A 24909-nucleotide genomic window follows, 5' to 3' on the forward strand; every position below is an offset into this window, starting at 1 on the left:
CACAGAGCACTGGCTGGAAAAAGACACCGTCCCCGAGTTAAGTGAATCCGGGCCGACTGGCCCGGGGCCGCTCACCCCTCGGGGGCTCTTACCTCGGCTGGACACCTTATTCCTACTGAACACGGCGGCCGGCTGATGTCGGTAGGGAGGCATCCCCAACTCCTGCACATGGCTCACAGTTCCCAGTAAAGACTCGGGGTCCCCGGGTCCACCAGTGCTCAAGAGCAGGGGGCTGTCGTGGCAACCTTTGGTCACTGTGTGTGAGCTCTTCCTGTCCGGGAAGCCGTCCTTGGCCACCTCACAGGAGCACTCGTCTTCCATGCTCTCCGAGCGCAGGAGGGCCGGCGGCTGGGCATACCCGTGTGCCGGGCTGGGGGGTGCCGCCTGCGACAGGCATTCCTGGGCCCTGATCTGCAGGAGATGCTGGGGGCTGGTGTGGTGGTGGTGATACGAGTCAGCATTTGGATATGGTAGAGCCTGGCGCTCTGCCATGGCCTGTGCCCCGAGACCGGGAGCCAGGCTCCCCGCGTCCCCCTGGTTCATGTGTCGGAACAGGTCGTGGTAGTCCTGCTGCTGCTGCTGCTGCTGCTGCTGCCGCTGCCTCTTCACAAGCTGTGCGAACTCCGCTGGGGGCAGCCGGATGTCCGAGTGGCCACTGAGCGAGTGCCGGGGGGAGAGCAGTCCCTGGAGGATGTGTGGCACCTGCTGGTGTCTCGTATAGTCTGGCGGTGTGGGGGACAGCAGTGCCTGCTGCAAGGCCGACGCCGTGTAGTGCGCTGGCTGCTGATGGGCGCTGGGAGGGAAGGTGGGGAATTGGTCAAGTGGAGGGACTTTCAGGGCTTGGGTTGGAGGGAACCCCACTCCTGTTGAAGGGCTGTAGCTGCTGGGGGAACCCCGGGACAGGTCCGAAAACAGATGGGGGTGTAAGTGCGCCTGGTCGTAGTTAGCAGGGGAGAACCGATTCACGTTCGAGCTGCAGACACAAAAGGGAGTGAGTACCAGGCATCCGCGTGACAAGTACGCCTGACTCCCCTGGGGAATAGCTACTCCTCTTCCTCGGTAGGGAGCCCCCCGCCCCCAAGGACAGGAACATGGGGTGTGACGGGGAAGATGGGGTGCACATGGCACCATGAAGGGGACAGCTCCGGGGACAGCTCCAGCTTTAAGAGAGTGACTTGGCCTAGTCTACAGCAGCTCTGAGCTACTAAGAAGCACCAAGCTCTTAGAGTGACAGAGAGGGAAAGAATCCTAAAAAAATGGACAAGGGGAACTGGCATTTTTAGAAATTCCTCCAGTAATAGGCCATGTTGTTCTTTGCAGACAAATAGGAAGGTAGCTCTGTCATTTTCCTTCTCTGTCCCATTATTGGCGCTTTGATACTGGGTCAATAAACAGGTTTTAAGTTCATCCCAAACCCACTGCCCCGATGTCAGAAAGGGTGAGATGAGCACAGCTCGGCCAGACTCACCCTCCTTCCCTTCTCCTCTCTTGCCCTGCTAAGGGGCTTCCCCCGGCCCGGATCACCTGGACCGATGGCCTTACCTGTGGGCCTCTGCACTGTCGGCGCTCAGCTGCTTGGACAAGGGGCGGTGCGCATAGCTGAAGGTGGCCATCAGGCTGGCCCGGTGCTGCATGTGAGTCTGCGCGGCGCTGGGGCTGATGGGGATGCCTCGCCCGGCTGAGCCTGCCGCTGTCCCCGGCATGCTGCTGAGCATGTCGACGGGCTCCTGTACTTGGATGGTCACCTGCTGTGACTGGGGAGGCTGCTGGAGGCCCAGGCAGGTTAGGGCCATGCTGGGAGGAGGAGAGCAGTTCTCGGGTTGCTGCTGGTAGACTGCACCGCGGGACGGTAAGCCCGGAAACTGGGGGGACGAAGCGGCGCCTGGAGAGAGAGGAACCTCTGCGTGACCGAATGCCCGGGTCACCTGCTGGCCAGAAGCAGGGGCCAGCAAGGACACTCACACTGACACCATCTAGATCAGCGCTTCGCAAACTGCAGCGTGTGGGAGACTCATCTGGAGAACTTGCTGAAGCACAGATTTCTGGGTCCTACCCACTGAATTCTGGGAGGGGTCCAGGTGGGACCCGAAGAGTTTGTGTTTTCAGTAAGTGGCTCTGAGAGGCAGTCCTGAATTATTCTTTGAGTGGCTCTGATCTAGGGCAGAGCTTATCAGACTCAAATGCACGTGAATGGCCCAGGAGCTTGCTGAAATGCAGACCATGATTCAGCATGTCTGGGGCGGGACCCAAGACTTTACTTTTCCAGCTGATACCATTGGCCGGCAGAACTGCACATCGAGTAGCAAGGGCCTAGACTAATCCAGACCCTTCAGGGGATCTAGAGCGTGTGGCGTTACTTAAGAGGTTACCAATTTGGGGAGTACTCAATCCTCAGATCACTGGTCTCTGAAGACCCACCCGCACAATGCGGGTACACTCACGTAAACCTCCTTCTCAAGCCTCGCACAAGAGGAGCCCACGTGTACAACAGGCAGGCAACCAGACAGTGAGGGACATTCTGGTAGCAGCTTTTTTATCTGGTGGGGTCGGAAGGGGATTTCTTGAAAATACTTGTGATAGTTAACCTTTATTGAGAACTATCTCGTGCCAGAGACTGTTCCAAGTGCTTTTCATACGCGCATCCATTAAATACTAATATTATCCCTATTTTATATTGGAAGAGGCTAAGGCACGTGGACGGTAAGTCACTTACCTGAGGCTGCACAGTGAAGGTGTCACTCGTACCAGGCTTCAAACCAGGCCTGCCTGACTCGAGTGCCTGTGCCCTTAGCTACCAGTGCGCGCCTGTGGTGCTCATGACTAGACTCATTTTCTGCAGGTGGCTTAGCAGGACTCCACGCCAACCCCCGCACTCACCGTGAGACGGGATCATGGCACTGTTCATGGGGGGAGGACTATTACTGGGTGGTCTGAAGAGATGGTTGTTGGGGTGGTTGGGGGGTGGACTTGAAGGCTGAATCCTTAACCTTAAAAAACAACAAAACCAGATAAATATGTAAATTTCCTGAGGTGACAGTATAACCTTGACCTTACTCTCAGTCATAAGCTACACAAATGCAGAAACGGTTTAAGTTTTAATAAGCCTCCAGGCTAGAGAAGCATACATACAGCCCCCCACCACCCCCAGTGGACATAAGACCTATCCATGGCTCAATTTGCCAGGCCTCCCAGACAAAGAGAGGCAGAGGCCATGTGGGCCTGGGACTTGGCCTGTATGCCTGTCAGATTACTCTGTCTGTGGGGCCAAGGAAAGGAAGTGGCATGGGACTGTATACAGTCAGGATTTCAGGGAGACAGCTACCATTGAACCCGCTCTCTCTGCTTTTCACAGACATTCTTCCAGGATGAATGCTAAAGCCAGTCACTCTCTCCCATCAGAGGCAGGCCAAGGATGGCAACTATGGAGACAACGGCTGAGGTGTGAGACAAGTGATTCATTACCTCTGGAGCTGGTGGGTAAGGAGGGCTGGCTGATTTTCACACGCAGCCTGAAGAGGTGGAGAAGGCTGAGGAGGACAGATAGAATCCTAAACATATGGGGAAAAGGAGAAAAAGAATTGTCAGCTTGAAGATCCGTCAGAGCTGTTCTCAGGAAGGGAAGAAACGGCAAGAACTATCTGCAACTGAGGTTTATGCTTCTGTGGTTCGGCCAAAAGTCTGATGACCTTTCCTCAAGCACGTCAACCACAAACATAACTCCACTCTGCTCTGCGTGATCTCCTCCAAAATTCACAGGCAAATGAGCCTGCGCGCAAACTCCAAACAAGCTGGAGCTCGAAGAGTGAAGGCCTACTTGGATGTGCTGCTGGAGAATTTGCTGGTGCTGCTCCTGCTGGTAGAGCACATGCTGCTGCTGGGTCTTCTCCAGGGCTCTCTCATCCATCTGCCCCCCGTACATCTTCTGCAGCTGCTCACACTCCTGCAGGGAAAGCAGGTGATACAGGCGGGGTGCAGCCAGGCCCTCCCCGTGCGGCCTCGGCAGCAGATGCAGATCTGCCCCCAAGGTCTCAGGGGCAGAAAGAGCCCCAAGAGAAGAGCAGTGTCCTTAATGAGCAACCGACCCAGGTATGTAGGTATTTGTGTCCCCAGTACGTTCACATTCCGGGAGAACGAATGGAAGACATCAAAGGGTGGCCCGTGGTCCAGGGGGAAGTGTCCACTGTGAAATCTGCCTACAGAACACCTGTCGCTGGAAGCCTGGTCCTCGGGAAGGCAGAAAGGAAACCGGCCCTTTACGGAAGCCCGGAGGTACCCGTCCTTCCTCTGGGAGCACCGTTCCATGCCCGGGGACAGTACTCCAGGTGTTCACAACGCCAAGCAGGCTCCAGCAGGGCCCAGCACCGCAGATGATGCCAGGTTGCTTAGGAGTGCCCTCCCGGGGGCTACCCACCGAAACCCATGCTCAGAAATCCCTCCCTAAAAGTCACAGAGACAGGAGGGAAATCTGGGCCCTTCATGGGGGGCTGGTTGTTTGAGCCTGGGTTAAGCCGTACATACCAAGAAGTAAGGAAGGAGCATTAGGAAGCTACATGGATTGGAACCTCGACACGGACAAGGCAGATATTTGCCACCCCCGTCCTCCACACGCTACTTCTCTGTGCTTCCCATGCTCCTGCAGAGCTGCCTGCCGCCTCTCCCATTACCTGCTGCAGCTGCTTGATGCTGCTGCTGTCGGCCAGCTTTTCCAGGTGAGCTTTGAAGGCCTGGATGCTCGCAGCCCCGTCTGAGAACCGGCGCACGGGGGAGAAACGCTCCGTGGGGAGGTGCAGGGTGTTGGAGTCCTTGTAGGTAGAGCTGAATATATGGGAAGAGAAGGTTAGGGGCGAGGACTCAGGGGCTTGGACCAAATCACCCAGGGACTGCGGTTCCAGAAGAACGCAAACGTGGCGGGCTGCACGCGCAGCCTGGCACATTCGGCCATTTCCCGGCCGTCTCCGGAGGCCGGCCGTTGCCCTAGCCTGCTGCCCTTCCGAGAACTCCAGCTGCACGGCTTCTATTTCCACTTACCTTAGCGGGCTTACTTTCCACGCCCGGGGAGGTGCTGGGATCAAATACATCCAGTTCTTACACACAGACTAGGTCAGAAACAGAGCTTCTCAGTGGCCCTCAGGCCAAGCTGCACAGGAGATCTGGCTTTCATACTCATGTCTGTCTAGTGCCTTTCGAAACCTCAGATTCACTGTTTGACCGGTTTCACTGAGCAGCGCTCTCCGAATGACCAGAAGGAAACTATGGTCAGCTTTGTGGCAAACGCCTGGCTTGGAAGTCAGATGTTCTGGGCTAGAAAGTGGAGGGTGGAGGTAAACGGGAAGATTTGGGGACTTCGGATCCCCAGACGGAGACGGCACCCTCTTAAGGAATGCAGGCCTCAAGATCCAGCGTGCGCACGGGGCCAACGCAAATACAGTCGGCCACCGTGAAAATTAACTTCCCAGAGCAGCACGTCTCCCCCCGGCCTCCTAGTGAAAGAGGAATCGTGGGGCCAAAATCCCACTGCTCAGTCCGAATAGAGCCAGTAACTTACGGGAAGAATGAGCTATGGATAAGGAATGCCTAAGACAGCAAGGGAGTTAGAAGCTAACACCTCTCCTTGTTACCTAATCAGAAAGAGATGTTTATGGGTTGAGGTAAGCAGATAAAAGACTGCCAAGGCAGCATTCCAGCAGCTGATGGAAAGGATCAGGGTTTCATGTCCAGGGCAGAGATGATCTCACACTGAACTATGGGTGAAATGATGCACCCCCTTGCCAGCTACTCCCTCGGACCTGAAGCAGAGCGAGTAAGGAAGCGGGTGGACAAGCGAGTTCAAATACAGTGCAGATGGGGGGGGCGGGGGGGCGCTGATGACTGTGCGGAGCGGTCTGGGGGTGTGGCCGTGGGGGCAAGCCCTTTACCCTCTCTTTGCTAACGATGACTTCGGGTTCAGGCTCTACAGGAAGTCTGACACAGTGGTGCGCTGATGAAATGAGCACAAACACACGCGTGTGACACAGAAGACGCATGGTTTTGGCAGACACTCTCCAGAAACAGGGATCATCGCCTTCAGGAGTGCTTCCTCGGTACTTCCTATGTCTGCTTCTACTCCAGGGGTCTGCAGCCAAAGCCAGGAAATATTATTTTCTCCTAACATTTGACTCCTATGCTTTTGCTATTTTCTGACGATGAACCCATTTCTGATGGACTCAGAAAATGTTTTCTGCAGGGGTTCACTCTGCACAAAACCCGCCCTCCCCACTCAGAGCCGCTCGCCCAGGCCTGGGTACTTCGTGACTTCTCCAGAAGCTCGGGCTGTGCAGTCACCGGCCCTGGCCAGTCAGACACAGGAACTTGGGAGGAAGAGTTCCGACAGCGCCGCTCGTTTCGGAAGCACTCACAGGATCCACTGTGCTTTATTTTTCTTTGCAATCACGTTCAAACTCCGGAGAGCCCCATATCAGGCTGATGTTCCTACTACACTTCTCCAACAGGAACTTGGTTCCCCACCTAGATAAAATCCATCCTGTGTTCATTTCCTTATAAAAAATTACGCTTTACATTTTTTTTTAGCTTTTAAAATCACACACTTCCAGGATCTGAGTGATCAGAGCCCTCTTCTGTCTCCATGCTGGACTTCATGAATTATACCCCAGAAGAGGAGATGTCTATATGCTGTTCTTGGACCATTTCCTCCGGAAAATAAGAGGAACTCAATCATCTGTCTAGGCCACCCACTTCCAGGGTTTTCTGGCCCTGCAAAGGTGCGCTTGTCCTCTGCAGATTACCTTCAGTCTCTGGTGTGGCCATGTCTTTACAGGAATCCCATTAAGACAGGCTGAGCGTGCATAAGTGCCCCGCCTGGCACAATCTGCCACTTGTCAAGCACTCATTTCAGTTCAAACTGGCTTGGCCACAGGACACCCTTGAAACACTCCACCACGAGTGTTCACACGAACACAGACGGCAGACACATTTCCAGCAGGCAAGGCCTTGGCGGTGACGGTAGGCAGGGTGGCAACCACACACACAGGGAGCTGTGGCCGACGTGGCCGTCCTCACTAGACACACGAAGACAGGGGAGAGGACCCGTGATAGAGGCGGACTGTGGAAAGGGGCCGATCTCCAGGTGTCCCCGACAGGAGGCTCTCCTGAGGAACACGTACAATGAAACGAGGATACCCGAGGGGCTTGGGCTGAATGACAGACCCTGACAAAGGTGTGGCAGCTGGCAGGCTGTGGGGGCAGGGAAGACAGAGACAGGGAGCAAAAAGAAATAAAGGTTCTGCTGGGTAACGGTGGCGGGCTCAGAGTTGTTGAGAAATCATGGAAAACTGACGCCGGGGTGTTGGTAGCAATGACGGGCGGGGTGTGTGGCGGGAGGCACCTCTCCAACCATCACTCTGAGTCCCTTCTCTTGCAGTGCCCTCACCCTTTAGGTCCTGAGAGATTTTCCTGAGGAAACGACTGCCTCTCTGCACCAGCATTTTGGTTGGAGAGCTGTCATTCCCACTCCTCCGACCAGACCATTCTGACTGTTATTCAAGGTTGTCTCTAATAGCTTATCTCCCTTCTCTCGGAGTGCCAACAGAGCACTCGTTCAGTCTCCGTCTGCGCAGAGTCCACGGCCTCTGCTGATTATAAGGACGCCTGATGGGTAACTCACCACAATAAAAACGTTGTGTCGAGCTCGCTAGTGTGAGCTAGTTGTGAGACTTCATGACAACACCTTTATAAACTTCATCTCCTCGGAACCTGACTGCTTTTCTCAAGTAAGACTGCTTTCATTGTCCTCCCAGCATGACTGACAGGAAATAAGCTCAGCGGCTGGTGGTGCCCTGGAACGTGTGGCCCACGAGCTTGGGGATGGCTTTAGAGGGGATACAGCTAAGGATCTGAGTCATTCACAGAAGGTGATCACCTTCTTAATCCCGCCAAGTGTCACGCCCCTGAGCTTCCAGGCTTACTTGGATTCAGTTGTAGGAAGCTGTCTCAGCCAGGAAGGTGAAGCTTGTTATTTCTTCAAGAGGATGAATTACAAATCTAAGAGAGACCTAGTAAAAGACTCCAGCAGTCAGAGTGTCGTTGCAAGAATGACTTCTCAATCACCACACTCAAGAGAATGCTGTACCTCTGCTCTACCATTCACAAAGGGATGTACCTTCCTGCATGTCCAAGTTCACCGTGCAGTGGTAACATGGTAAGATATGCTCATTCTTTTGAAGGTGATGGGTTACGAACGGTCAAGTCTACCAATAAGGCTACAAATCCTCCCATGTCCAGCTGTCCTCTGAGAACTTTACCTCCTCGCAGGTTTCAAGTTCAAGTTCATCTACCAGTCAATTCCCAGAATCACGAGAACCAACTGCAGACCACAAACATGTTTATGAGGTAACGGGGAAGAAGAATCTCACACGGCCCTGTGCCCTGCTTGGTGCAAGGAGCTGAGAAGATGTGAGCTCAGGATGCTACTGAAAGCCTCGATGCTCGTCGCCATCACTTGTAAGATTAGCAAGAAGGGTGTCTGCCCGATGAGCCTCAAGGAGCTCACATAGCTCATGTGGCTACTCACCGATGCTGATCAGGTACCAGGTGAGGGGGCCAGACCCGGGAACGGAAAGGCTGCTGTCCTAGCTGCCGTTGTAGGTCCGGTGGGATCTCAGCTGTAGGGTTGGTCATGGCCAGTGTATGTCTTTTGGACCTATTTGCCAAGTACCTGCAACAAGCAGGAGCACATTTCATAGTAAAAAAGACAGACAGGAATATTCCTCTGCAAGAAGCATTAGAAGTTAATCCAAAGCACTCAGAATGAAACAGTGCCAGAGCTCAAAAAGGGCTCCATGGCAAACAGACCCCTGGCTGGATGAAAGAAACATGGCCAGCTGGCCAACGAAAGCGGGCTTCCCACTCAAGTGGCTGAACTTCGAACCTAAGAGTAAGCCACTAAGAGAAGAGAGAAAACAGATGTAGCTCACAAAGAAGATCTATTTTCCTTCCTTCATTCCATTCGCTAGAAGGATTCATTTCCCACTTGTTAATTTTATCCTTCTTGTCCCTCCAAATGTCTAAAGTACAAGGCAGAGGAGATGAGCCTTAAGGATTATTCCTAGAGATGAGCCAAGAGAGACAGATATTCAGAAGGTCTCCACATGAGTCTCTAGACCTCACCGGCCCCCCGGGTCCTCACTTCCAAGTCACAGCAAACAGATCCTTCCACTTGAGGATGAGGGATTTCCAAAACTACCCCACGGCTCATGCCCCAAGATTGTAAGTCAGTCATCAGAGAAGAAAAACTGATGTTGTCCCAAGGGAACCATATTCTCTAGAAGATGAAGAAATGAAACCACATGAAATGTTCAGAATTGTTTTTTTCTAGGGGGCAAGAAACAGAAGTTTCAAGGCGAAGGAGTGGACAAGCTGATGACTTTGATTCTAAAGCTCTATCGGATCTATTACTAGTTAATGCCAAAAATAAGCTATGGGTCCCCCTGCCTCTAGCTGATGTTTTCTTCGGTCACTGCTGCTCTTCTTGGGCACATGTAAAAGAAGCATTATCCCTATCCATGATGTCAGGACTGAGGGGCACTTAAGCCCTTAATGTTAGTCTAAAGAAGAAAGAAGGTGGAGCCAGAGGAAGTCAAGTCCAAGGCAAAGAAGACAAAGTGAGCCGCCATTGTCTAATTAAGGGAGAAAGGCAAAAAGTTCCCTAATTTTTTTTTTTCAGGACACCAGCAGGGGCCCATTTGCGACATCAAATACCCTATTATCAGCAAACTATAGAGACAACAGCATAGAGGGAAAGAAAAAAAAAAAAAAGGTCGTGATGATTCTTCTATTGGCTAAGCCGCAGGAGGAGCTGACCCGCCTGCCAGCACCCTGCTCTCCCCTCTTCTTTTTGAACCGCAGCCCTCGTACAGAGCCACGGGGGTAAAGAAGAGAGTACAGGCCAGCAACCGTCAGGTTCCGAAAAAGTGGTCTTGCTTTGTTCTTTACTACTTTGTCTAAGTATTTAAGCTAAAAGTAGTTAACAGACTATAGGGCAATTAGTGGTACGTAAACTTGCCAAAGAGTGAGCCATGAGTGGTTGAATACCCATTTGATAAAGACACCCAAAGTTCCCCCAGGAGCCCATGAAAACCATTTTATTTCAACTTCCCTCAAGGGAAAAACATATAATTTTGAAGAACACCTGTATTTCTGGGAAAATACATGCTGGATTCTGGTCAAACCCCCCTCCCCGGAAAATAAGAAAGACGACTCCCACAGGGGGGCATGCACGGAGCTGTGGGCCACGGCTAACGGGGCTGAGGGAGAACGAACAGTACAGCGTGCCTGACGGTCACTGCCGTTTTCTGTGAATTAGGCATCTCTCACCAAGGTTCTGCAAACAATGGGTATTTGCGTTTGTCCCTGGCCCGAATCCCATATTCCTCTTTTCATTATCTCTTTGTTGGCACGGGGGACGGAAGAAGCATGCAGCAAACAGTACAAGAGGCATTCATTCTCCTGGGAAGGAAGAGTCCATGCCAGAGGTCCATGGCCAGACTAGCTAGGATCACTGTCATCCCAAATCTCCAATTCCTTTTCAGTAAACAGTTCTTGGCAGGTAGGAGCAAGCTTTGTGCCTTGTGAATACTATCAGAGTTGCAATATGAAGGCAGGGGCAAATAAGGAGGGAGGAGAGAAAAAGTTCTCATGGTTATTGCTGTCACTTAGGGGACTTCCAATGGCGCTTACAGAAATGACATTTTCTGGGTAGTCTTCTGTTACTTCCATGTGGGGAGGAACATGCCATCTGGCTTGAGCAAAGAGACCACACAAATGTTGAAGCTGCACTGTACCACCTCCTTGGGCAGAGGTGACCTTTCGCTGGTTGCAGGGGGAGCCTGCCCAAGGGCGTTCTGCAAGCACTGCCAGATGTCACATTACCTCTGCACGGCTTCCTGATCTGGCTCCCCGTCCGAGCTCTCCTCGTCCACAGGGGTAACTGCTGGCACTGCCTGCAGGGAGACAGGAAGGAAAAGCTCAAGGTGGCGCTTCTTCTGGAATACGCTTGTTCTGGAAACCCGGCTGGGGACAGGCCTTTCTGTATGTTTTATTTACAAAACTCTTCTAGGGCCCCCGGTTTATGCAGAACTTTCATATGCCTCTCTAGCTTTCCATTTTTACCTTGTTCAGGTGATTTTAATTTGCATTTCTTCCTCTGATTCATCTCTGTTCACTCATCCAACAAACAGCTGGATGCCTACCATGTTCTGGGACGAAATGTGAATTAGCAAATACAGTTCTCGCCCTCATTTTACAGTCCAATGGAGGACGGAGACAAGGAAGCAGACAATCACAGGGTCCTCTACTGGGGCCCTTGGGCATCGAGGAAAGCATCTTGGAGGACGTGACACTTCACCGAAACCTGAAGGGTAGGCAGGAGCTGGCCATGCAGAGAGGAGAAGGCTCACGAGCCTTTGGGGTTTCTAGGCTGAGAGAAAAGAGAAGGCCTGAAGGTGTCTGAAGGTGTCTGAGGGCCTGAAAATATAGTAGGAGCTTGTTTACCTGAACGTCTAGGAACTGGCCTGCTGTTTCGTATTAGTGTTATCACCAGCGTTTCGATGCCTTTCGTGCCAAAAAAGCACCATGGTTTTTTAAAAGTACACTTTGGCACACAACACAGAATTGTGTAGTTGCAATTCAGTGCTTTAAAAGAGCTACGCCTCGCCACAACACGTACGTGGCATGCATCACTGTGGCTCTCCTACGTGAGAACTTTCGTGGGCTGTGCGCCCTTCACAGCCCCTCTCAGCCTGGGGGCCCACATAGTCACCACACCTCAGGCACTAGAGCAAAACAAGTCCTACTTTGATTATTATGAAAGAGCTTTTTAAAACAATGGAAGACCATTATAAGACAGAATGAAAACTTTGGGAATAATTTCGTTGTTTAAATGCCAGGCTGTACGGATCCCTTACTATAGTTCCACGAGACTGGAGTGAACAGGGTCAGGCAGGAAGGGGCGACAGGTGAGGTGGGAGAGGGAGGGCGGCCAGTTACGGAGGGCCTGGAATGCCACATTAAGAAGTATATTTTGAGGAAGAGTGGTGGTGATTCACTAAAGGGTTTTCCGCAGGATGTGATGTTACAAGGTGTACGCTCTAGAGAGCCAGTTTCCTTGAGTAGCAGTGTAGAAAGGGCTGGTGGTGGGGATGAGGAGGAAAGGCTGGAGGCAAGGAGGCTAGTGAGGAGGCCCCTGTGTTAGTCTCAGCAAAGGATGACAGTGACGAAAGGACAGAGCAATGGAGGGGGACAGACAGAAGGTGCTGGGTAACTGACCGGATATGGGGATGAGGGGGAGGGAAGAGTTAAAGAGAAATTCCACATTCCTAGCTTGTGTGACCAGGAGAATGACAGTGCCTGTCACTGCCACCCAGGGGGAGAAACAGGTTACATGCAGTCATCTGAGGACATGTCAAGTTCAAATCTGAGGACATGTCGAGTACTAGCGGGATAACCAACTAAACCCACGCGGTCGGCGGTCATCTATACAAAGTGGAGAACGCAGAAGAAAAGAGCATTCTGGGCTGGAGATCATTTGGTTAACAGAAATTATGGGAGTAGACAAGATCAGCCAGACAGCGTATGCAAAATGAGATGGAAACAGGACCTAAGATAAAATTAGGGTTTCACCAACTTCAAAGAACAAGCAGAAAGAGAATGTGAAAAGGAGAGGCAGGAAGAAAATGAGAATGTGGTATCACAGAAGCCAAAAGAAAACAGTACTTCCAAGAGAAAGAATGGTCAACAGAGACTGAGATAGTTAGAAGGCCTGAAAGATAAAAAACATCCACCGGATTTATGAACGGAATTTTGTTAGTGACCTTGGTGCAAGCAGTTACAGTGGACAGAGGTAGTCAGTCCATCTCCCACAAAGCTGTTCCTGGTCCTTCATAACCTGCACTGATCTGGCGGGTCCCTGAATGCCACTGCCACCTCCTGGTCCACGAGAATCACTCAGGCACTTACTCACACATGGTCCTTCACTGTTATTCCAACACTGAACATAACGCTGATCCTGTATTCTCAATATGATGAGCCAACAACTATGAACACGATCTTTTCCTCTTCCCAACAGGCTTGTTACTGAAAGGGTGGCCCGTGCTGGGCCCATATCAGTCCACACACTGTTTTGTTACCAATCCATGACAGAGTTAGTACAGAAGTAAAGAGTAAGCTTTTAGAAACTTCTAGAGCAATTTAATGGGGGTGATTTTGTCTGCTGAAAATTTAGCCTTATATTTTGTAGGTTTTAAAATTTTTCTCTAACAATTCACTTTTGTTGTATTTTACAAAGGTATTAATCCCATAAGGGGTGGAAGGGGAGAAAGGTCCTCCACAAGCAGTAGGTTGAGAAGCACTGCTCTAGAAACACCCAGGGAGGGCTGTGCATATGATTAGCACCCATTCGTATGGGCCCGTGAGCATGAGCGAACGAACGGAGGTTTACCTATGACAAGAAAAGAACTGAAAATAAACAGAACCTAGCAGAGGAAAAGAATCTTTGAATGTGACCATTATATATATTAAAAAAGATGGGGTTGAGAGACACCGCCTGATTAGGTTAGAGCTTATGAAAGCCAAATGACTTAAGTGATCGAGGTTGTACCAAAAATGCAAAGCAGTGCTCATCAATGGAGAACTGGGGCAGTTTGTTCTAGAGCAAATGGTTAGGCACCACGGTCCTCGAGCCGGGAGGCGTTACCAGGAGAGGGCTGAGTCCATCAGGCCACAGGGACTCCACCTCCGGGCTGTAGGGCTGTGGTGGCACCTAGCAGCGGAGCCCAGAAGTGGCCCACTGAGGATGAGCCTCTCCAGGTGCGGACTCGAGTGGCAGCTGTTTGGTTAAGCAAAGAAGTTAGCCAAAAATTAAGTCTGGAAAATTCTACGAGCCTGAAGAAAATGGGAATACACTGAGCACCATAAGCTTAGAGGAAGAAGAAATTCAGACATCTAGGTGGGTGACCTGGGTTCCCAGCCCCAGGCCCACAGCTTCTTTACCAAAAGCCTTTGAGAAAGTAGGCGGGGCCTCTTGCCGCTACTCACTGGTGTCATGGTGACAAGTGGGGAGGGTCCCCGTGGGCGCTTCAGCAGCTGCTGGGCATGTAGCTGGATGTTGGCTCCTCCGTCTGATGCCCTCCGGCCGAGGGGGCCCATTCCATTCAGCAGCTGTAGGGTGGGCGGCTGTAAGAGGGATTGCTCCTGTCGCAAGCAGAGTGGGCAGGAGGGGGTGGTGAGGAGGGGAAGGAGGTGGGGGAAAGAGCAGTCCGCTAATCTGTGGAAACTAAGGGATCCTTTGAGTATGTAGAGACTGATCTTCCCTCTCACCCAAGCTGCCGTGCAAGGGATACCGTCCTTCTCTAGAAGGATGTACCCTTAAATCCTGGGCAAGGTCCCTCAAAGTCCCCCAAAGGAAGCTCAAATGTATTTCTCTGTGGGTAAGCCCTGTCCCACATCTGGGTACCTTGTACTCAAGCTGCCCCGTCGGTTGCAAATTTTGCATGGGCAACAGGTTGTGCATGAAGTTCATGTTAGGGGCCACCTGCAGGAACGGAGCCTGCGGGTTGACTCCAGGAAAGCCAGGCAGGAGCTTCTGCAGATCTTCCAGAACTTCCGTGCTGATAGGAAACAGGATGACAGAGAAGTTTGGTTAATTGTCTCACTCCAACATGCTGATATCCCCAAACTGATGAAACTGTTAAATTCAGCACAAGTTTTGTTGTTGTTGTTGTGGTGGTGGTTGTTTTAGTTTTTCACTTTCCTCCTGAATTTGTACCTCAAAGACCCCAAAGTGAGTAGAAGCCTGGTACATGGAATGTGGCTCTCTGCCATTTTCTCAGTTGGGACTGGGGATTGCTATTCTTCGTTGACCAGTCATGTAAAACCAATAGCTCTGAGCCAAGAGGAAATCCTGGCACCACTCCAATTTGGGTTTTCAAAGCCTGGAGGTGAGCAGTGAGCTTCTGGAGGACACACACCATCCACTCAAACAATGGCTGCCCGAAGTAGCAACTGATTCACCAGGGAAGGAATGCAATTACTCCCATCGGAGCTGATGGGACAGATAAGTGGTGGACGTGCAGGGCTCTTGGGCCCGAACGGTAAGGCTGACAGCACACGTTGAAATAAGAGATCTTTCCGTGAACAGAGTGACACAGGACTCCGCCCCTGTGCAGCTGACAGGGTCTTTGAAGCCAGAATGTTCCCCTATTGCCTGTTTGATCATAGGCCGAGAATGAGAAACGTAAAGCAAACAACCAGCCGGCCTCGGGAGGCTTTTTTGGAAATCACTCAGAGAAAAAAGGTTTATATTTATAAGAACACTAGCTTCGCCCCTAATTGAACTCTCAGGAGAACTCTTGCCATAACCTTCTCTTCCCAGCACAGTAAAGGAAATATCCAGAGAAGAGGTAAGGCTATTTTTAAGATTTTTTTTTTTTTTTTTCCCGTCATGTAATCTTTTTTTTTTTTTTAAAGATTATTTATTTATTTATTTGACAGAGAGAGATCACAAGTAGGCAGAGAAGCAGGCAGAGAGAGAGAGAGGAGGAAGCAGGCTCCCTGCTGAGCAGAGAGCCCGATGCGGGACTCGATCCCAGGACCCTGAGATCATGACCCGAGCCGAAGGCAGCGGCTTAACCCACTGAGCCACCCAGGCGCCCCGGTAAGGCTATTTTTAATGTTGAAAGTCTTCAAATGTAGAACAAAAACAGAGAGCCGGCCTTCGGTAAGGGCGTTGGAGAGCATACCGAAGAACCGTTTTGGGAAAACGGTACTTACTTGGTATGTTTTTGGAGTCTTGCTCACTTAATTTAATTTTTAACTTACATAAATTACACCGTACCATTTGTCCTCCCTTCTTCAATGAGTCGTGCCTTAGAACATGTAGTAAACAATATCTCTAAAAGCTGTTAAACTCGGATGAATTTTAAGGGGTCCTTTTATGTGACTTAGATCAGAAGATCTCCATTTTAGTAAGCCAAGACATTACCATGTTCCTCACCAAAGTATTGTGATTAATTGGGTTAGAAAAACATATCTCGGCCACTGGATTCGATCTCATCCGGGAGGTAGAATGAAGTAGAAAAAATGAGCCACAGTAGGGACTCCAAGTCGGGTGGGAATTCTCTGAGGAAGAAGTACTCAGGGCTCTTGGTCAGATACTCACCGGGGGTCAGCCACGCCCACCGTGTGCCTCCTCATGGACAAATAGCGGACCAGGGCTTCAGGGGAGGGCTCTTCACCCTCATCGCTGTCCAAGTTCACGGTCCCATCCGGCTGAGGTGGAAGGAAATACGATCAAATTAGAAATAAAAAGGAATTTAAAATGGGAAGCCAGGAAAGGAAGCAAAGATATGGGGAAGAAAGTGGTTTCGGCTGACAGCTACTTGCCTCCACGATCTGGTTCTCTGGGTTGATCAGCTGCACCTGGGGAACACTGATGTTCATAGTGGTACCGGCCTGCTCCGCCTAGAAAGCAGCACATACGTATACACTCTTGTCTTACACGCTAGGTGGAAATAATGACGCTCTTTCAAAGGATTCTTTGTTGCTAAAGTCTATGTTTCTACCTCTGAGTCTTTGGTTCCTCTGCCCTTAGAAGCTACAACAAGGAAGCATTCTTTAGGGAAAACAGGCTCTCTCAATGATTGCCTGTTTCTTTAATTAAAAAACAAAATGCAACTCTTGTTGTCCATCCTGAATACTGGAATACCCTTCCATCCTCTCTGTCAAAGAAGTTCCAACCTTTGCTTGACCTCTGACAAAGGAAGACATGGCAGACAGGAGAGGATGGAGGTAAAGAAGAGGAGGAAACTCTCTTAGAGTGAGCGAGCGAGCGCTGGCTAACCGTCCCTCCTCCCCGGTGCCACTTGTCCTGATTCAGGTCACTGGAGTGATTGCCCACCTGGACATTGACTGGTGCTTGAAAGGCCATGGCTCGGGGCATGCCAGGAGGTGCTCCGACACGCAGGGTTTTGTGTCTCTTATGTCGATCACACAGCAGGCTGTAGATCGCACTATAGTGATCGTAGGCATCTGATCTTAACGACTACCAAGGGAGAAGGGAAAAGAGTGAGAAACCCTGGTGAAATGTCATGTTAAAAACCAAAACCCTCTCAGTAGTAGTACATCAGCAGACCAGAGCACCTTCTTGTTGAGGCTCAAGAGAGGGGTCGAGGAAGAAGAACAGGAAGAAAAGGGAAAGTTCCCAGGAGGGAGAAAAAAGTGGAAAAGGCAGGACAGACGGACTACGGCTACCCCTCGCTTTGTCCTCCACGCCTTTAGAGATACCTGTAGCGTCCGCTCTTTGTCCAGTCCCATGTCCTCCATGGCCAAGAGGACGTCCTCATTCAGGGGGTCTATCTGTCTGTCTTCCTTCAGCTGCTGGCACTCAGCTATTAACTGTGACATTAAAAAGAGTCAAGCTATCAAAGCCCCAGTTAACCACGCAGGGATGGCAGGTCACCTATTAGGAACTAGCTGTTCTGTCCCCCAAGCTTGGGATATTTTTGGCCTCAGACAAAGCCTAAGCAAGAAAGTTCTAGGTCCTCAGCTGCCAGCAGACAAGATCCCTGTTTCACTGAGGTCCTTCGGGATGGCCAAAATGGTTTAAATAAAGCTGCGCTGCGGAAGCCACTGAGTGTAAAACACAAGGACAAGAGGAAGGAGCTGTCCCTGGGGTGGGGAGTTGCAGGAATGTGGGCTCTACGGTTTCAAAAGCCAAGGAGGGACTATGATTTGGGGGCAAGTGGCAAGCAACTGGGATGGCTACTCTCCGGCAGCCCAGCTGCTTTAAAATTCCCTCCTGCTTCGGTGACACAGGGCAGTTTGCTCCCAGCACCCGCTCTTTTGCAGTCCGGGCATGACTACGATCTCATGTGAGAAGGAGAGCAGGAGCTCCCGGCCGAGGCCCCCCGAGGCGCGCAGGACTCAGCTCACCCGGTCAAAGTTGGGATCGGCATCGCCCAGCTTCATCCACTTGTGCTTGCAGATCTGCTCCATGGAGAGGCGCTTGCTGGGGTCTAACACCAGCATGTGGCGGATCAGGTGCTCGCACTCTGCAACAGACAAAGGGGCCGCCTTCAGCCTTGGCGACAGGGACACTGGGGCAGCTGAGGAGTTCGAGGTCAGGCAAGCAGACGCACTCTCCAGCCCCCTGCTTCTCCCTTCTCTCTCCTGCTCCTCACCGCTGTCACTGTTCACTCCACGAGGGACCAGGCAAAGGCAGGAAGTGGCGAAGAAAAGTTGGGTTAATGCCTTCATTACAAGTTTGACAGGACAAATTAGGGATACTCCGGGGGTCTCACGTATTTATATACTGTCTGGCCCCATTTAACACATAACTGAATGTCCTCTAGGGACACCTAGGGCACAGTCGGTTAAGCATCTGACTTCTTGGTTTTGGCTCAGGTCCTGTTTCCAGGGTGCTGGGATGGAGCCCCACGTCGGGCTCCAGGCTCAGCACGGGGTCTGCTTGAGATTCTCTCCCTCTCCCTGCCCCTCCAGCCTGTGCACTCACACGTGCATGTTCTCTCTAAAATGAATAAACAAATCTTAAAAAAAAAAAAAAAAAAGAATTGAATGTCTTCTGAAGAGTATCTTACAAGGTCCTCGAAACATTCAGTTCTGCCTTCCTGTGTGTATTACTACATGCCTACTAATGCTTCTGGCTCAGTGTCTAGAGCTCTCTTCAAACCTCAGCATTTAAATTTCCGACGGTGTGGGGTTGAGAGGCTCCGGATGCTCCCTACCACACCCCAGGACTTGCTGCCAGCCTTATTTATCATTTCCTCAATGTGCATTGAGACCTTCACAGGTGCATACAACCGGGCTCTGAGCTACCGATAACCAGGTCAGTATCCTTCTTTAATGGCTCGTATTACACGCCATGCTACAGAACGTACAATGGATTCACGAGCAAGGACCCCGTATTCCGATTTCAGAACCACACTCTAAGTTTCCTCAGGTGTGCGCTGCGTGTAGAGGACGGTGAGGGAGTGGTACTTGTGTTTGGAGGTGGCAGCGCTGACAGGAGCGAGCCGTATTAGCAGACACTCTTGGGGGCACTTGAGTTTTCTCTCATTTGCACCTCATGGCCATCCTAGTGGGAAGGTCCCATCATCGCTGCCACTTTAGAGATGGTAACAAAGAGGCACAGAGGAGTCAAGCACTGTGTCTAAGATCTCATGAAGTCAGATTTCAAACCGGACAGTTGGACGCTTTGGCCGCTGCCCTTAGCCACGCGTCATGCTGCCTCTGGACTGTGTAGAGCTGTGGGCAGGATCCGAACTCCTAGCCAATAATTCTGACACCTTCAGCCAAGCCCCCATCATCTCTTGCTTGGACTACTGCCAAAGTCTCCCAGCTGATCTTTCCACGTCCGCCCTTGCTCCTTTGTAACTTGTTCTCTGCAGAGAAGCAAAGGGCACATTTCTAAAACAGTTGCCTACAACTCTCCAGTCTCTTCCCACATCCCAGAGAACGAAGTCCAAAGTCCCCGGCCCCCAGGCCCCCATCTCTGCAGCTGGGCCCCCTCCTGCCGCAGTCCCTCTGGCGGCTCAGGTGTTCTCTCTGGACTGTGCACCGCTTGGCACACACACGCCCACCAGCGGCCTTTCCACTCACTGCTTCCTCAGACCCTCAAGCGTTTGGCTCCTGTCACTCGAGGGGACTCAAATGCCACTTCCTCAGAAAGCTCTTTCCAGCCACCTCATCGATGTCAAGTGGGCCTCCAGTGACCCTCCATCCACACCACAAGAATTTTCTCCACATCCATCCACACCACAAGAATTTTCTCCACACGATCGACTTCTTTTGAAGCCATCTGATTTACTGCCTTCTTGTCTGGCTCTCTCATTGCAATGGAAGGCCCGTGTCTTTCTTACTGATGTTTCTGGTACCAAATTTCCATCATGGGATTATCATGGGATGATACCTAACTGGAGCTCAACCCATAGCCACCGAGAATACGAATCAATATTTATTGAAACTCTAATCAAACAAGATTGTGTTTGTGAAAATGCTTTTTAAAACTATATACATTTGGGGGGAGTAGGGCGAGGGGGTGGGTGAGTTGGGGAGGGGACTAAAAGACACACATTTCCACTTACAAAAGAAATAAGAAGTGAACAAGCAAGGTACACCATCGAGAATACAGTAAGGACAGCGTAACTTCTTCATGGCCATGAGGGATGGTAGCTAGATTCTCGTGGTGATTGCGGCATAATGCATATAAATGCTGAATCATTGTGTTGTACGCCTGCGACTACTACAGTGTTGTACGTCAATTACGTTTCAATGAAAAAAAAAAGATACTTTTTTAAAAAGCTACAAAATTCTCTGTAAGACACAGGTTTTAAAACAGTTTCCATTTCATGACATTGGTCCTGAAAATAACACTGGCCAGTGATGAGAGCAGAAACTGATCAGTGCTAATTTTAAAAGACTTTTTATGTCCAAGGCCCTGTGCTTAACAACTTTATTTCATTTACTCCTCTCAACAACCCTAAATTAGCTTCTATTATTAGCCCCTGTATAAAAGAAGAAACAAGTGAACGTGCTTGACATTGCAAAGTAATGGCAGGGCTGGGGCTGGAGAGAGAGGCACCGAACCGCCCTTGATACGTCTTCATGTAGATATAAATCCTGTTTGATCTATTTTTCCAGAGTGAATTTAACCTGCAACCCCACAGTTTCGGCACTGTGTGGCAAACACCATTCTACATCATCATGCTAAAAAGAATACATAGGGTAATTAAGACAATGTACTCAATTCTGATTTTATTCTTGCTTTAAAAGAAAGTGCCCATATCAAAATGATTTTATAGCAGGCATCAGTTTGTTCTTGCTTTAGAATTAAAAGTATATTCAAATGCAGTGTAGATCCTAAGACCTATATGCCTATGAAAGAGTAAGTGCCATCTACTACATTATACTTTTATTAAAATTATGTTTCCAGTGTAGCCAGACTACACCCCACAACTGGAGCATTTGTATAGATTACAAATATCTTTGACACACACCTCTGTGATCTGCAGTTACTTGAGAAGAAAAAAATGTTCAAGACTTAAAAAGTTACTACAAGTGGGTGCCTAGGAGGCTCCATCAGTTGAATGTCCAACTCTTGGTCCCAGCTCAGGTCTTGATCTCAGGGTCATGAGTTCAAGCCCCATGTTGGGTTCCATGCTGGGTGCATGAAGCCTACTTTAAACAAAAGAAAGAAGGAAAGGAAAAGTTACTACCTACAACTAAAGACCCCAGGTGAGGATGCGGCCTGGGCCTGACTAGAAAGTGGTGAGATTTTTGTTCACGCCTCTAGATGGCGCCGTTCTGTTTTCTTTCAGTTCCCACACCGCATGGAGTTCATAAAAGGTAACCACGTCAGTCCTCAATCAGATGACCAAGGCAGGATGACGTTCAGTCACAGGCTTGCTTTAAAACAGGATTTTCAAAGCAATTTCTTTAAAAACAAAAGAAATGAACACCAGTATAATAAGCCTTGCTTAGAAGATGTAGCTAGTTCAGTTTCAGGATCTTGAAAACTTTATTCAGTCATCCTTAATTATTATTTGGTTTCAGATGCCTTGAAAACTCTCCAGAAAAACACGAGCAAGATTTTATACACAAAAATTTGTGTGTAACTTCAGTCTGTTCAAGGAACCCCCAAATCATGCCATCGATATTCCCCTGATGTCTACAGGTCCCAGGTTAAGGCCTCGGGTGGCAGTGGCGACACCCAGGAGACAAGTTTTTATCTTGTATGCCCTCCGTAATATCCCTCATGCAAAGGAACAGAAATCTCACACTTTCCATGTGTTGCACAGATGGTAAAAAATGACAAAATGCAGAAAGCCAGATATTATCATCAACTCATACTTCCTAAGTGTCCTACATAGCTCACGAAATTAAATTCAAGCTCGATTTGAACACACCGTTCTACATAAAATATGGACAGAGGGTGAAAACAACAGTAACCAATGCTCCTAACTTAATACCACAAGCAACCACGGCGACAGTCAATTAAAATGAGTGGAAGGAAGCTAGGGCCTCTGATGAAAGGGTACACGCATCCACTTTTCCAGCTGCCAAGTCCTCTATTTTCATGTCGCCGATGGCCCGGTCCCTCATCCCCTCACTCGGCTGGAGCCTGACACTGCAGCACTCTGGGCCATGCGGGAACCCACTGCCAGCAGCGCCTTCAGACTCGGCTTCCATCTGCTCCACACAAGACGCCAGGCGGTCTCCACAGTGCAGATCGCCCCGGGGCCCTGAAACTCGATCTGCCACCAGCTCTAACTAAAGGGTGGCCTCTGCTTGGGCCCTGCCCTGCAGTGCTGACAGGCGTTTGGAAGGCTCTGGGGACACAGAGCTGCTGTCAGGCCAGGCCCTAAAATGGGAATTACGTGGAGATTGCCCGTGTCATTCCATCTAAGAGAGCCAGGTCCTTCACACCTTTTTACTTTTCAAAACTTGGTGATAAACGGTTTTTCTCTAAGAGGGTCAAAGCATTCCATCTGGGTCAGGGGACGAGGGTGTGGGGGAAGTAAAGAGTGAGGAAGGGGAATTAAAAACCCACTTCAAATTCATCAAAGATAGTTGACAGAAGTTCTGTCTCTAGTTTCCAGCCCAGAAGAAATGAGAACTTCAGAAAGACTTTCCGGACCCAAAGTTTGAGAACATGGCCCTGAAGATGAAAGGCCTGGAGCCCAATTCATCTTCCAGATGAGAAGATGTAGGCCAGCAGCAAGGGGAATACTGGGTGCTCTTCAAGTACCAGAAGGGGTTTTATCCTGTGCTGTTCCAGGGGCCTGAATCTGGATAATGGGAAGTCACAAGTTCAACATAGGACAAGTCTTCCTAATTGTTAGAGGTGATCCAAATTCCTGGGTCAGGGTGTGAGGGATCTGAGGAGAGGGATGCAAAAGGGGCCGTCCAGTGGGCACAGACACACCTGTGGCACAGCTAATTTTACCCATTTTATAGATTAGTGTTCTGAGTAAAAGTTCACTTGCGAAGTTAAGTCCAGAAACAACTATCCTGGAGACGATGACCTCCATGGTCCCCTCTAGCTCTGAAAACCACGTAACTATGAAACCAGAACGATCTGTCTTGGGAAATTGCATACTTATTATTACTAGACGTGCTGAATCCGAGGCTGGCTTCTGAGATGTCACTAGAAGGGCTCCTAGCATTACATGAGGAAGACCAGGAGTCCCATAAGGACGGAGCCTGTGTCTGCCTGAGCTGTGTACCCCAGTGCCCACCACAACACCGGACAGGCTGACAGCCCTCCAGAAGGTCAACGAGAGAAGTACTGGACTGCAAGCCTGCCACAGTTCCTCTGAACACCTTCCTCAGCGGATCGCAAGAATCCACAAGAGAATAGGCCTTCTCGATGCTTCCACCCAGAAAAAGCAGACAACTATCCTTTCATAGAAGACCAAGAAGTGGCAGTGTATGGGGGCAGAAGCCCAGATCAGGTGGTTTCCAGGGCTTTCCCTCGTAACTTTAGAGTTCTCTGCCTCACACGGGGGCACCTACTCGCTGATCTTGTCTGAGGCAGAATACAGAATAACCTGTAAATCAAGATTCCCGCTTGGGGAGACACTGATATCTGCAATGTGGGCGAAGTCTTAGTGTCAAAATTGTTGCAACAAACCAGACCTCTTAGCAGATAAGTCTTCTCCATAAACCCTGTGCATCTGACTGGAAGTATTAATCATATATCCTTAGCATTTAATAGAGTGAGAGTGAAAGAGAAAAGAGTTAAAAAAAATTAGGAAGGAGGGCAATGAAAGATTAATAGAGCAATTCCTTCAAAAATATTACTGAGTTAGGGACGCCTCGGTGGTTCAGTGGGATAAGCCTCTGCCTTCGGCTCGGATCATGATCTCAGGGTCCTGGGATCGAGCCCCGCATCAGGCTCTCTGCTCGGCTGGGAGTCTGCTTCTCCCTCCCCCTCTGCCTGCTTTTCAGCCTACTTGTGATCTCTCTCTCTCTCTATTTGTCAAATAAATAAATAAAATCTTTTAAAAAAATTACTGAGTAATAATTGCTAACATTTATTGAGCATCTATAAGCTAGGCAGAATTCTAGGCAGTATTTAGTTCACACACCAACCCCTATTACCATCACACCTATTTTATAGATAAAGAAAATAAAAATCAGAGAAGTTAAGAAATTTGACCTGAAAATAAGAGGTAGAGTCAGGATACAAATTCTGGTCAGTCTTACTCCAAAGCCCAAGTTTGTACCTCACAGGGCACCTAAAATGAAAGCATCCTGGATGGCTTACTTAGTAGCTAGTGAACCTTTAAAAAGGCAAATCAAACCGACTTTTCCTTTTCTGATAACCGAATGCCAGGTACTCTCCACAGGCTCTGTCACGTTAGAGCCACCTACAAGCCAAGTTCAGAAAAGAGCAGGCTGTGAACTAGCTTGTTAAGGGGGATGGTAATAGGGACAGACTGCGAGGAACTGAGAAGGCAGCAACATCAGGCTGAGTACTAAATGCACCAGTTAAGGGAGTCCGGGTGGCTCAGTCGGTTAAGCGCCTGCCTTTGGCTGAGGTCAGGATCTCAAGGTCCTGGGCTCAAGCCCTGTACTGGGCTACCTGCTCAGCGGGGAGCCTGCTTCTCCCTCTAGCCCTCCCCCCATGCTTATCTCTCTCTCTCTCAGATAAATAAATAGAATCTTCAAAAAAAGAAAAATAAATGCACCAGCAAAGAGCGAACCCCGTTGACACAGCCGGGTTGCTGCTGATGGAGACTGACGGAAGGCCAGAAACAACAGGGCTTCTCCAACAAGGCGCCGCAGACCAGGAGAAGGGGTGGGCAGAAATCTGGGAAACTGAATTACCATCCTCTTCAG

The 24909-nt window shown here is 50.0% G+C and overlaps 1 protein-coding gene across 7 annotated transcripts in view; it reads right to left on the minus strand.

Annotated features, from left to right (window-relative positions):
• The window catches only part of SIK3 (SIK family kinase 3), a 248299-nt gene that overhangs the window by 12675 nt on the left and 210715 nt on the right, over positions 1 to 24909 (minus strand). For 2 of the 7 annotated variants that reach the window (XM_059181601.1, XM_059181591.1), the window contains exons 7-21: positions 17980 to 18098; positions 17332 to 17442; positions 16946 to 17089; positions 16432 to 16509; positions 16208 to 16317; positions 14504 to 14657; positions 14086 to 14241; positions 10924 to 10994; positions 8567 to 8710; positions 4665 to 4815; positions 3815 to 3940; positions 3463 to 3548; positions 2878 to 2987; positions 1543 to 1882; positions 93 to 973 (exon numbers count right to left, since the gene is read on the minus strand). In XM_059181601.1, coding sequence (XP_059037584.1) covers positions 93 to 973; positions 1543 to 1882; positions 2878 to 2987; positions 3463 to 3548; positions 3815 to 3940; positions 4665 to 4815; positions 8567 to 8710; positions 10924 to 10994; positions 14086 to 14241; positions 14504 to 14657; positions 16208 to 16317; positions 16432 to 16509; positions 16946 to 17089; positions 17332 to 17442; positions 17980 to 18098 — 2781 coding nt within the window. The remainder of the gene's footprint in view (positions 1 to 92; positions 974 to 1542; positions 1883 to 2877; positions 2988 to 3462; positions 3549 to 3814; positions 3941 to 4664; positions 4816 to 8566; positions 8711 to 10923; positions 10995 to 14085; positions 14242 to 14503; positions 14658 to 16207; positions 16318 to 16431; positions 16510 to 16945; positions 17090 to 17331; positions 17443 to 17979; positions 18099 to 24909) is intronic. The other 5 variants (XM_059181603.1, XM_059181602.1, XM_059181612.1 and 2 more) reach the window with 5 other exon arrangements.

This window comes from Mustela lutreola, chromosome 1 (assembly GCF_030435805.1).
Source record: "Mustela lutreola isolate mMusLut2 chromosome 1, mMusLut2.pri, whole genome shotgun sequence".
NCBI classification, from domain to species: domain Eukaryota; kingdom Metazoa; phylum Chordata; class Mammalia; order Carnivora; family Mustelidae; genus Mustela; species Mustela lutreola.